Source organism: Arvicanthis niloticus, chromosome 9 (genome assembly GCF_011762505.2).
Source record: "Arvicanthis niloticus isolate mArvNil1 chromosome 9, mArvNil1.pat.X, whole genome shotgun sequence".
Classification (NCBI taxonomy): Eukaryota; Metazoa; Chordata; class Mammalia; order Rodentia; family Muridae; genus Arvicanthis; species Arvicanthis niloticus.
This window is the reverse complement of record NC_047666.1, coordinates 13,138,982-13,151,461: the sequence shown is the minus strand read 5'-3', so window position 1 is coordinate 13,151,461 and position 12,480 is coordinate 13,138,982. Positions and strand designations below refer to the sequence as shown.

At 44.6% G+C, this 12,480-nt stretch overlaps 1 protein-coding gene across 1 annotated transcript; it reads left to right on the top strand.

Annotated features, from left to right (window-relative positions):
• The first annotated feature begins 4,819 nt into the window (after positions 1-4,819).
• Positions 4,820-12,396, top strand: Mat2a (methionine adenosyltransferase 2A). The gene is made up of 9 exons (XM_034511511.2): positions 4,820-5,055; positions 7,559-7,636; positions 7,912-8,034; positions 8,502-8,614; positions 8,719-8,862; positions 9,040-9,258; positions 9,800-9,982; positions 10,074-10,207; positions 10,802-12,396. The coding sequence occupies exons 1-9, from the start codon at positions 4,965-4,967 to the stop codon at positions 10,902-10,904; spliced, it is 1,188 nt and encodes a 395-aa protein (XP_034367402.1). The 5' UTR covers positions 4,820-4,964; the 3' UTR covers positions 10,905-12,396.
• Positions 12,397-12,480: the final 84 nt, after the last annotated feature.

Here is a 12,480-nt window from a genome sequence, read left to right as displayed (position 1 = left end):
CAACTGCTCTTTAGAGCTGCAGTAGGGTGCAGACACCACAGCAGTGCCTGTCCAAGTACATCGTAGACACTGTCCTCTATCTCCTTCAGTGTCTCCTCACTGCACCCCATGCATTTTCCTATTCTTCACATTACCCAGAGAAAAATACAAAATGACTTCAAAAATATGGAGAATGGACTGATGAGATGGCTCAGCTTGGTGCCCAGTCTTATGATCGGAATTGGATCCCTGGGAGGAGATAGGATTCCCTAAGGTTGTCCTTGACTGCATACACACCCCCACAAATGTACACACACACACACACACACACACAGAGGTGGGAGGGGATTTATATAGTCCCTGTTTCTGATCCTACTACTAGTGCTAGCTTGCTTGTGAGGCAGACTAAAAGATTGGCACACTTCTGCCAGGCAGTGGTGCCGCACGCCTTTAATCCCAGCACTTGGGAGGCAGAGGCAGGCGGATTTCTGAGTTCGTAGGCCAGCCTGGTCTACAGAGTGAGTTCCAGGACAGCCAAGGCTAACAGAGAAACCCTGTCTCGAAAAACCAAAAAAAAAAAAAAAAAAAAAAAAAAGACTGGCACACTTCTGGAGATATCTGGCATAGATTTCTTTCTTCCTGGTGTGTCTTTACACAGAAGGCTCACAGCCTCAGACTTTCACTGGCTTGTTAATCCCCAGGTGACCTCCACAAGTTTCACTATTGTCGGTTGCTGTGAGTAACCGCCATCTTCTCTTGTGCTGAGTCAACAACTACTGCTCGGTTGGCTTGCTGTTTGTTACAGACAGGGTCTTGTGCAGTCCACACTAATCTTAAGGCTGAAGGCTGGCCTTGAACTCTTGACCATCCTGCCTTTGCCTTCTTCTTAAGTGCTGGGATTACGGGTATGTGCCCCATGATCAGATTTGTTTTTCTTACGAGACAATGTGGTGCTATTCTTGGTTGTCAATTTGACTACATCTGGAATTAAAACCCAAGCTGTTAGGTACACCTTTGAGGAATTTTTCGTGATCACTTGAAGTGGGAAGACCAAGCTTAAATCTGGGCCCCAGTTTCTGGTGGCAGTCTATATAAAGGACATGGAAGGAAGCTCTTGGCTTTGCCAGTTTGCTCTCACTCTTGCTGGCTAGTTCATCCCTTCACTGATTAGAACCTACTTCTCTGAGATTCTGACACATATTGGAGACCAGCTGAGACACTCAGCCTTGTGGACCAAGCAGCTATTGGATTCTTAGACTTTCTGTCAGCATTCAGCCATGGTTAGAATAGTTAAGACCACGGCCTGTAAGGCACTCTAATAAATTCCATTCATATTATATACTATTTAGTATGTTATATAATATATAATTCATTATATTCATTATATATATGTATATGTATATATTCATTCTTTCCATTCTTTTCCCTATAGAGCCCTAATACAGACAGAATCTTGTTCTGTGACAGTGGTTAGTCTTGAACCTGAACCAGTCTTCCTGCTTCAGCCCTAGAGTGCTGGGATTACAGGCCTGTGCAACAGTGCCAGCTCAATGCCATACATTTGCCATACATCTCTCTTCTTTCACCTGCCAAAAGTCTCTCCTAGAACTTTCGATAAGACTCCTAAGACCTGGAGGAGTTGTATTTGCTGACTGTGTAACAAAGACCAGCTTTTTCAGTCCCAACTTTGAAAGCATTCATAGGTCTCACAGCTACACTAAGATTCTCTGTATTTAGAAATCTGGTGCCTTCAGTCAAGCGATTTGATTTTTCTTTATGTGCTTTATAACAATTCAAACCCAACACATCTCATTAGTGCTAAATATGACTTAAACCAATAACTTCTGGTTTATTTTACCCTCAGGGCACTAACTTATGCAATCAGAAATCTCATCTTCCCTCCAGAACAGGATGGCCATGTGCCTCTCTGTTAGGAAAGAGCTCTCAATTTTATTAATTGGAAAGCTTGTCACAAAGCCAACACACGACCTCTTTGCATTGGTTGTTGGATCTCCAAGGTTCATGTCCCTACTTGTTTCTTGAGTCTTTCATAATGTCCACTTACTTTCCCTTTTCTTTTCTTCCTTTCTCCCTGTTGGATACTGTTCAGCATCTTAAGTGCATTCAGAGCAAAGCTTCAGTAAAACAGATCACCTTATTATCATGGACCTCATGTACCAAACTGGGAACTGGAGACATCCGTCAACTAATCTTCAAATCTGTAATTCCAAACAGCACTTAGGAGCATGGGAGAAAAATAAACCCTGAGAGAAACCTCTGGAGGTGAAGGCTTCATCTAGGAAGTAGCAGCTGAGCTCTGGAGAAAAGGATAGTGTATGCCAGGTGCCATCACTCTTAAGAGTCTGGAGCAGGAAGAGAACTAGGCCTGTTACTGGATTGATTCCTGCCAGTCTTACCGTTGGTATCGTAAATACTTACAGAAGAAATGGACAATGTGAATAATACAGAATCAATGAAAATGTGCCCTTGTTTTTGATGTGTATCAATTAATGACTTGAACTGTTAGTAAGAGAGATGCAGAGTAGAAGGTGGAGGGGAATGTTGTCCGAGATAAGGCTTGAATTGGTAGTAGTGATACCGGACTCTAGCCTTTAATATGTGCATGGGAGACTTTAGCCAGGCAAAGCGGAATACTCCTGAAATCTTTAGCTCTCTAGAGGCTGAGACAGGGAAGGCTTTTCATGAATTCAAGGCCAGCCTGGGCTACACAGTGAGTTCGAGATCAACCCAGGCTACAGAGTGAGACCTGGTCTCAAGAAGCAAACATAGCAAAATATGTAGAGAATTTCAGCCTTTGTCCCACCAGCAAATGGACACCTGTAAAAAGTAAAAAGATAATTCACTGCTTTAACGAGTCCTGTTATGTGTTAGACATCGTGCAAAAGATTTCCTACTATTATCCCGACTTCACAGGCTAAAGACAGAGGTATGAAGCTTGCTTATTCTGTTAGTTAACAGCAGAAGCATGACCCAAAGCCACCAATTGCAGCCCCTATAATACCCTGTGAGCAACAGAGGGGTAATAATGTACAACTGAGGTTAATCCTCTTGGCAGGATGAGCCAGCTGTGGAACGAGCGCAAAGGGGTGTCAGAATTTAATGAACTAATCGTTGAATCCAACCCCTCCCTCCCTATTAATAAAATAACCTTTTGATTATAGTCTGGCTTCCATATAGATTTTTCTGCTGGAAGGTAATGCACTGACCAGTCTACACAGGCTTTTTGGTCTGTTTAGCAATTTTATTACTCATTCTGAGTTACTCTTAATGGCTGAGCCATCTCTCTAGACCCTAAAACAACTAAAAATTATGAAAGTCTTGACTATTTTTCTCATGAGGGCTAGTTTTAAAAATAAATGATTAAGAATAAAACATTGCCAGGCTGCCTGCAAGGATGGTGGTTTCCGGCATGAGATGAGGCTGTGTCCCTTATCTTCTTTGTCGAGGCTCCTAGCACAGCCTAAGCGCTTCCTTTGTTTCCCACAGTGCCTTTCTCAAACTCCCACTTTTGCACTGGCACACACCCTACAGGGAAATGCTCCTCGATTTTCACAGTGTACCTAATTCTCTGAGCCATGGCAGCTGGCAGCCAGAGCTCGTCATTCAGCTTCTGTGTCAAGTGCATCTTATGCTAGGAGCAGGCTGTTCCCTAACATCATAAAACCTAATGTTCTTGACAAACGCTGGTTCTAAGAAGCCACCAGGCTTCGGGCCTGCCCTAAGGCTGGTTCCAACAGTTGTGTGACACTGGCCTCAAAGTGGGTCTCTGCGTGCAATTAGCTCCAGACTCCACTCTTTGTCTGTACGAGTTTTCACTTTTTTTTCTCGTCTGTTAATTCATTTCATGGGCAAAACTGAGACAACTGCAAAGGTTTAAAAGAGAAAGTGTCATAAAATCGAGGCCATTTGACCTTGACAAGCTCATCTGAAGCACATTTGAAGGCCTGAATAGCGCCCTCCCCAACACACACGCAAGAAACATTCTGATTCATATTCTCTCGAACAGACTGAAACATCCATTTCTTCCTAGGAAGCATGGAAAACAAAGCCACGCAAAGTCAGATTTAGGACAGAAAAGGATTCAGCACAGTCTCAGACTCCGAGGGTCCACGAGGCCCCGCGAGGGGGGAGGGGAGGCCGGCAAGTGGCAAATGTTTAGAAAAACAATACAGCATTCCTGTTAGTTGGCTTTACAACCATTTTCCCCAGACTCGAGACATGACTAACGGTTGGGTTGAGATTCCCCTCGGAATCTCTCGTCCCCCCGGAGAGACCCGCGTAGGACGAGTAAGGGCGGTGCATATCAGGCTCCGCTGGCCAGCCATCATGGCCACCTTCACATGGCAGAAGGCCACCCGGCGCTGGTGCACGAGGTGGCGAATGGCGGGGGTGGCAGGAGAGACCCTCGGCGACAGCCACAGCACAAAACGGCCGCCACCTCCGAGGCCGCCGCTGGGGGGCGCACGCGCCGGCAGACCGTGGGCAACGGTCGGAAGGGATGTACCATGTCCTTGCACAGGGGGAGACCGTCCCTCAAATCCAAATTGTCTCTTCTCCAGCAGTCAACGTGGGAAGGGGCGTAAAACCCAAGAATACTCACTCACTCACATCTCCATTTAACCCACGCCATCAAGATGACTAACTACTGGCAGGGGCGCGGTTAGCCCTGGTCGCTCCCCCCGTCGGTAGAATGGTCCATCCCGAGCTCCGCTCGGCGGACCACCCAGCCAACCCCCATCCGCCCGCCCGTGGCGCATTGGCGCGCGACGCCGAGGGGCGGGGCCCGAGCCGGGCGCGCGCGGGCGCTGCTCTATAAATACTGGGCCGCTTCTCCCCGCCGCTTCGTTCGCTCCGAGTCGCCAGGCTGCCCCGAGCTGAAGCCATCCTCCCTTTGCGTCCTCCGCAGTCCTCTGCCTCGCCGCCGCTCCGTCTCCTTAGCGTCACCTTCTCTCACCGCCGCCGCCATGAACGGGCAGCTCAACGGCTTCCATGAGGCGTTCATCGAGGAGGGGACGTTCCTCTTCACTTCAGAGTCTGTAGGGGAAGGTCACCCAGGTGAGCCTACGGGGACTCGGAGAAGGGAAGGGCGGAGGGCAGTGGCGCTGGGGGGTCGAGGCCGAGGTCTCCGGCGGTGGGCACAGCAGCGGCCGCGCGCTTCCTCCGTGGCGCCGCGAGTTTGCAATAAGTGGCCCCGCTCCCCTCCCCCTTTCTCCGCTCCTCATCCGGCGGCGCGGCGCGCCCCGCCATGCGGAAGGTTCCAGAAATCGAGAAGGGCGGGGGCTCGCGGCCGTTTGAGATCGGCGCGGGGAGGGCACTGTTTCCTCCTCTTTAGTCCCGTCGTCTGGAAAAACCTCTAGTGGGCGACCCCGCCCCGCGTGCTCGCGTCCGGCCGCCGGGAGCGCGCGCCCCGCATTGCAGCGGCTACCACGTGTTCGCCGCATGTGGAATTGGGACGAAGCGGAGCTGGCGGCCGCTACCCACCCGACCCCTGGGTTTGGAAGTCGGGGCTGGTGTCTGTAAAGGTCCCATCGCTATTATCCATGGCTTCCGGCCTCTGAAACGGCCTAAGAGCATGGTGGACATGCCCTTAGGCCTTCAAGGTGACAGACAGCCGCTGACTAAATATAGCGCTAGTTGGAGAAGGCATCCCTTATTTGGAGTGTGCGTGAAAAGGATGAAGTGCATGAATTAAGTGCATACTCCCATCGCATATTAAAGTCTTCCCTTCGGTCCTTTCCTGTGGTTAAAGGAGGATTTGTTTCTTGTTCTCTTAAGGCTTTGTCCACTGAACCGCCATGATGGGGTTGGTTACAGTGAATCTATTATGGAACTTAACCATCTAATAAATACTAATACTCAGTTTGAGCTGTTCTGTCCTTAGGAGTTCCACAGCAACATTACATGGTCTGTCAGGAGGATCTTGATGAGTGGCTGAAAGACAAGTGCTGCTGTGGTTCCTCCCACACTCCCCTCAAAGAAAGGGGTACCTCCATATCTAGTGAACCACTCATTATTACAAATAGATTCTCGATCTTAAGGTTCTGTGGCTGCAATACACATTCTGGGGTGGCAGAGTAGTAACAAAAAAAATCGAGGAGACTAGAGCCAAGCGTGGTGGTACACTACTATAATCCCAGCATTTAAAGTATGGAAGCAGTTTAGTTTGTCAGCCTGGGCTACGTCTAAGACCCTGTCTAAATACCACAAACATTCCAGACCAGGATACTGTCATTTTCTAAATTGATAAATCAAGGAGAAATTGAATATGGTTTAGAACACACTCGAACAGTTCCTGGATCATTTTCCATTTGCTGGTGTTCCTTCTGTTGAGTTTATTTTCATGGTTAAAGAAAATGTCATTTCCCTAATAAGCTGGTGTTGGGTTTCTAGAGTGGTTGTTCTACATATGGCTTTGGTTCATTCAGAACCCCAAGTACATAGGTTTGGTACTAGTTACATAACAAGAAACTGAGTATTGTCTAATAATAGGGGAAGTGGACTGGTTTAGGAAGTTAGTGACCTGACAGTTGGCTCTTTAGTGGGTTTGTAATGAATTTTAAATGTGGGGGATAAAGTAGTTGTCTTTTCCCTAGGAACTTAGACTTTTGAAATAATCTGAAATATTTTGAGGTGGAACTGAGTTCATCTTAAGTGTAAACTAATGGGCTAGGGTGTGTTAAATATGCTGAAAGTTATTGCCTAACTGAATTGATGAGCTTGTGTTACTAATAAGGCCATATCAGGTTTTCAATCAAGTAAAATATATCCCTATATACAACAATTTCTATTCCAGCAAATAGCTCCTGGTTAAGCAGCACTTTAATAATAGTAAAGCTCACCATACTTCATGCACTGATGTAGAATTGTTCACTTCAGAGCTGTGTGGGGAGTGCCAGCGAGATTACTCACAGGGTTAAGGGTGCTTGCTGCCAAGCCTGTTGTGACCTGAGTTCAATCCCTCGGACCTAGGACACATAATGGAGAAAACCAGATTCCTCTTAATGTTTTCTGATCTCTACATGAACACCATTGCACAAGTGTGAGCCATGTATGCACAAGCAATGCAGCAGTTTTTAAATTTGTTTTTTTACCATAAGAAGTTCAAGTCTGGAATGGTGGCATATGCTGTCCCAGCAGTCTGGAGACTGAGGCAAAGATTGCCACGAGTTTGAGCTCAGATTAGGTATGCTGAAACCCAATATCAAATCAAAAGAAAAAGCCAACTTAAATGGTAGTGGTCTATACCTTTAATCCTAGCACTTAGGAAGCAGAGGCAGGTGGGTCTCTGAATTCAAGGCCAACCTGGTTTACAGAGCGAGTTCCAGGACAGCCAGAGCTGCCCAGAGCAAGCTATCTTGAAAACCAAAAAGACTAGAGATCCCCTACCTTCCACATTGCAGACACAGTTATAATTTTTTGATAGTGTGGTAAGATTCTGTCACCTACAAATTAATTCACAGCTATATTTGGCCCTCAGGTTGGACATAAACTGCTAGTTACATGGTAAGATAGCGTTAGTAGTAATAGTTAAACTGAACTAGGAATTTTTATTTTCCAGATAAGATTTGTGACCAAATCAGTGATGCTGTTCTTGATGCACACCTTCAGCAGGACCCTGATGCTAAAGTGGCTTGTGGTAGGTGCAGAACACTTGTTTATGAATGTCGGCAAAAGGGGTGTTTGAAGCAAGGCTTTGTGGAATAGGGAATACCAGCTACTTGGAAGGTCGAGGCTGGGGTTAGTAAGTTATGTGAGCAAGTTAAGGGCCTATGTGGGTAACTTACCAAGACCTTGTTTCAAAAATAGAAAATGAAGCCCAGGGATACAGCATGTATAACATGGTTGAGTTTCTCAGCACTTCCCCCCCCCAACCCCCAATAATATTTTAGGTATAAATTTTTGTTTTATTAGAAACTGTTGCTAAAACTGGAATGATCCTTCTTGCTGGGGAAATTACATCCAGAGCTGCCATTGATTACCAGAAAGTAGTGCGTGAAGCCATAAAGCACATTGGATATGATGATTCTTCCAAAGGTATGCTTGAGGGGTTTTTTTTTTTTTTTTTTCATTTCTGCAGATAGAGAATCTGATGCTAGTAGAAGCTTCTAGAATGTTCCTAGTAATCCTTGACACTGATTGCAGTTATACCATATCCTCTCATCCTTCTGAGTCTGCCTATTCTGTCCTCTAAAATGTGACATTTAGTGTAAAATCAGTCTCCTATCCTACAAATAAAATAACAGATTCACATCAGTAGAGTGTCCAGACATGATGGTATGCCTGTAAACTCAGCTTCTGGATGTCAACACAGAAGTTAGCTGCTTAGTTGTAGTTTGAAGCTAGCCGAGTTAGAGACCTTATAAGTGAATTATGTGAATATGGTCTTTTAAAGAAGTGCTTGACCACTTCGCTTTGGCACGTCCAGATTTCTAGCAGCACAGCACTACAGTTAACATTTTGGAGTTAAAATGAAGGTTATTGGAACACCTTGTTGTTTATAGGGTTTGACTACAAGACTTGTAATGTGTTGGTTGCCTTGGAACAACAGTCACCAGATATTGCCCAGGGTGTTCATCTTGACCGGAATGAGGAAGACATTGGTGCAGGAGACCAGGTATTGTGAAGGTTTTTTTTTTTGTGTGTGTGTGTGTGTGTATTTATGTATATATATATTAATATATTCTGAAGCGTGTATTGACCATTTCTCCATATTTTTAGGGTTTGATGTTTGGTTATGCCACTGATGAAACTGAAGAGTGTATGCCTTTAACCATTGTCTTAGCACACAAGCTAAATGCTAAACTGGCTGAACTACGCCGCAATGGGACATTGCCTTGGTTACGCCCAGATTCTAAGACTCAAGTAAGTGGTGATCTTAAGCCTACATTTGTCTCACATTACATTAAAATTTCTGAGTTACTTAATTATAACTGACCTGACTGAGAGGGCAGTATTTGTCTTTTTGCTATATTTAAACTTAGGATAGAGAACCCACTTTAAGGCTGTTTGATTAGACAAGTCTTCAATTTTGCATTCAAGGTGACTGTGCAGTATATGCAAGATCGAGGGGCTGTGCTTCCCATCAGAGTCCACACGATTGTTATATCTGTTCAGCATGATGAAGAAGTTTGTCTTGATGAGATGAGGGATGCTCTAAAGGAGAAAGTGATCAAAGCTGTCGTACCTGCAAAGTACCTTGATGAGGATACAATTTACCACCTACAGCCAAGTGGCAGATTTGTTATTGGTGGGCCTCAGGTAATATATGAAATCCTTTGGTTTATTATTGGTTACTTAAAAATTGTGGCTGCCACCATTTTTGTTTTTCCTAGTCCACCCCGTTCCCTTTACACACACCTTGTATCTTTTATAGCCTAAGCTACCATAGAATTCACTATCTATATAATGTTATGGCAGTGTGTAGCTTCAACACCTTGTCCTGCCTTAGCCTCCCAAGTGCTAGGATTGTGGGTGTGGGCTACTTCTGGCTATATATACATTTAGAATGGTTTCCCCCCACCGTCTGCCTCCCAAGGGCTGGGATTAACACCGTGCACCACCACTGCCCAGCTTAGAATGGTTCCTAGTCAAGAATCACCTATTAGAAAAAATTATATGGCCAGGAGTGGTAGCACACCTTAAATCCCAGTACTTAGGAGGCGGGGAAAAGCAGGTGGATCTCTTGAGTTCCAGGCCAGCTTGGATTACAAAGCGGGTTCCTGGATAGCCAGGGCTATTCCACAGATTATGTCGCAGGGGAAGGGAGGAAAATTACATGACTTAAATCCTATAATTCCAGGGAGATGCTGGTCTGACTGGCCGAAAAATCATTGTGGATACTTATGGCGGTTGGGGAGCTCATGGAGGAGGGGCCTTTTCAGGAAAGGATTACACCAAAGTGGACCGCTCAGCTGCTTATGCTGCCCGTTGGGTGGCAAAGTCCCTTGTTAAAGGAGGTCTGTGCAGGAGGGTTCTTGTTCAGGTATGTAATGAACATTTACATGGGAGAGAAGGTACTTGATAAAACATTTCAGATACTCCCTATTTTATAACAATGTATTACTGACTTTTAGGTTTCTTATGCTATTGGAGTTTCTCATCCATTGTCGATCTCCATTTTCCATTATGGCACTTCTCAGAAGAGTGAGAGAGAACTATTAGAAATTGTTAAGAAGAATTTTGATCTTCGCCCTGGGGTCATTGTCAGGTAAAGATGGTAAAACCTATTGCTAGAGAGAAATAGGGGGTTGGGACATATATACTAAAACCTGAGGAGGGAAAGGTAGACTCCTCATGAAGGGAAACAAATTTTCATTCCTAGAACCTGCCGATATTTTAAATTGCCTGGAAAGGGACCTAGCTGATAAAGTTAGCGTTCTGTGACTGTGACTTAAAATAATATTCTAGAAAGTTCTCCATCTTTGATTCTTAGCTTTGTGCTTATCTTAACGAAGGGTGCTACATTAAGAATTAATAAGCTAAAGTGGGATGCTCAAACTTACAAAGACAATAACCATAGTGGTCAGTGATTGGACCTTGGTAAGTATTCGATTGGAATTCCTGAGAATGATAAATTTTCATTTGTCAAGCCAGGGCTGGAAAACAAGAACTGTAGTTATTAATAAAGACTGTGCAAGTAACACAAGGGAAGTAACAAACATTTTTGCCATGAACTTTTTTCCTAGCAAACCCCAGGGGAACTGAACTCATTTGCCAGAGCTCTTGAAATGAGTCTTGCTGATTGTTTTGCTTTGTTTTAAATTTAATGCTACGTATTAAGTTATGGACTTGTATATTCCAGGGATCTGGATCTGAAGAAGCCAATTTATCAGAGGACTGCAGCCTATGGCCACTTTGGTAGGGACAGCTTCCCATGGGAAGTGCCCAAAAAGCTTAAATATTGAAAGTGTTAGCCTTTTTTCCCCAGACTTGTTGGCGTAGGTTACAGAGAAGCCTTCAAGCTCTGAGGGAAAGGGCCTTCTTCCTAAATTTTTCTGTCCTCTTTCAGCTCCTGATCAGTTGCAGTCACTCTAATCAATGACATGAATTTTAGCTTTTGTGGGGGGCTGTAAGTTGGGCTTGCTATTCTGTCCCTAGGTGTTTTGTTCACCATTATAATGGATATAGTGAGCATAGGTGACCCATGTAACTGCCTAGAAACAAACACTGTAGTGAATAATGCTTTGAAATCGAACCTTTGTGCCCTATCACCTAATCCTCCAAAGTCCTAATTGCAATTACTTTCCCACCAGATGCTGAAAATGTCCTTGTAATGTGCACGTAAAGTTCTTGTAGTTTGACTATAGACTCTGGCAATGCCACAGCCCTGTCAGCATGAATTTGTAATGTCTTGAGCTCTATTTATTGAATGTGAAGCCCCTTCCCTTATCCTCCCTGTAACTCAGTCATTTCTAATTATGTAGTTCTTTGTCAGGGAGTGTTCCTATCCAATCAATCTTGCATGAAACGAAAGTTTCAGTTGGAGCTCTAGCCTGACTTTTAAAAAAAAAAAAAAAAAGGCAGTTACAATTAAACCATCTCCCTGGTGCTTATGCTATTAATTGCCACCTCAAACAGCACCAAGTCAAAAATCTCTCCATTTTTCAGCTGTCTTTGGAGGACGTACGTAATAAGGTTTTATTTAGTAAACCAATCCTATGCATGGTTTCAGCACTAGCCAAACCTCACCAACTTTTAGTCTAGAAAAACAGGCACTTGGCACCCTTGTGATACACAGAGAAGTCACAGGGCAGTACCTGAGGGTCTGTAGGTTGCACACTTTGGTACCAGGTAACTTTTCTTTATAAGAAAGAGTACTCCACACTGCACAATAGTTCCTCCCAGGGTTTTAACTTTGTTTTATTTTCAAAACCAGGTCCAATGAGCTTTCTGAACAGCTGGTGTAGCTACAGAGAAACCAGCTTCCTTCAGAGAGCAGTGCTTTTGGCGGGAGGAGGAAGTCCCTTCATACTTGAACATTTCTAACTGCTTATTTATTGTATTCTGGGGTGTGGCGTAAGTACAGAGAAGCCATCACCTCAGATGGCAGCTTTTAAAAGATTTTTTTTTTCCTCAACACCATGATTCCTTTAACATGTTTCCAGCATTCCCAGGTAGGCCAAGGTGTCCTACAGAAAAACCTTGGGTTAGACCTACAGGGGGTCTGGCTGGTGTTAACAGAAGGGAGGGCAGCGCTGGTGAGCTGGCCATGGAGAAAGCTGACTTGGCTGGTGTGGTACAGAGAAGCCAGCTTGTTTACATGCTTATTCCATGACTGCTTGCCCTAAGCAAGAAAGTGCCTTTCAGGATCTATTTTTGGAGGTTTATTACGTATGTCTGGTTCTCAATTCCAACAGTTTAATGAAGATCTAAATAAAATGCTAGGTTCTACCCAAACTGTGCCCATTACTTGTCCATTGTTGTATTCCAAATTAAAATTTATAGCATCTGCCATCCGTTGCCAACAATAAAGTTTTCAAC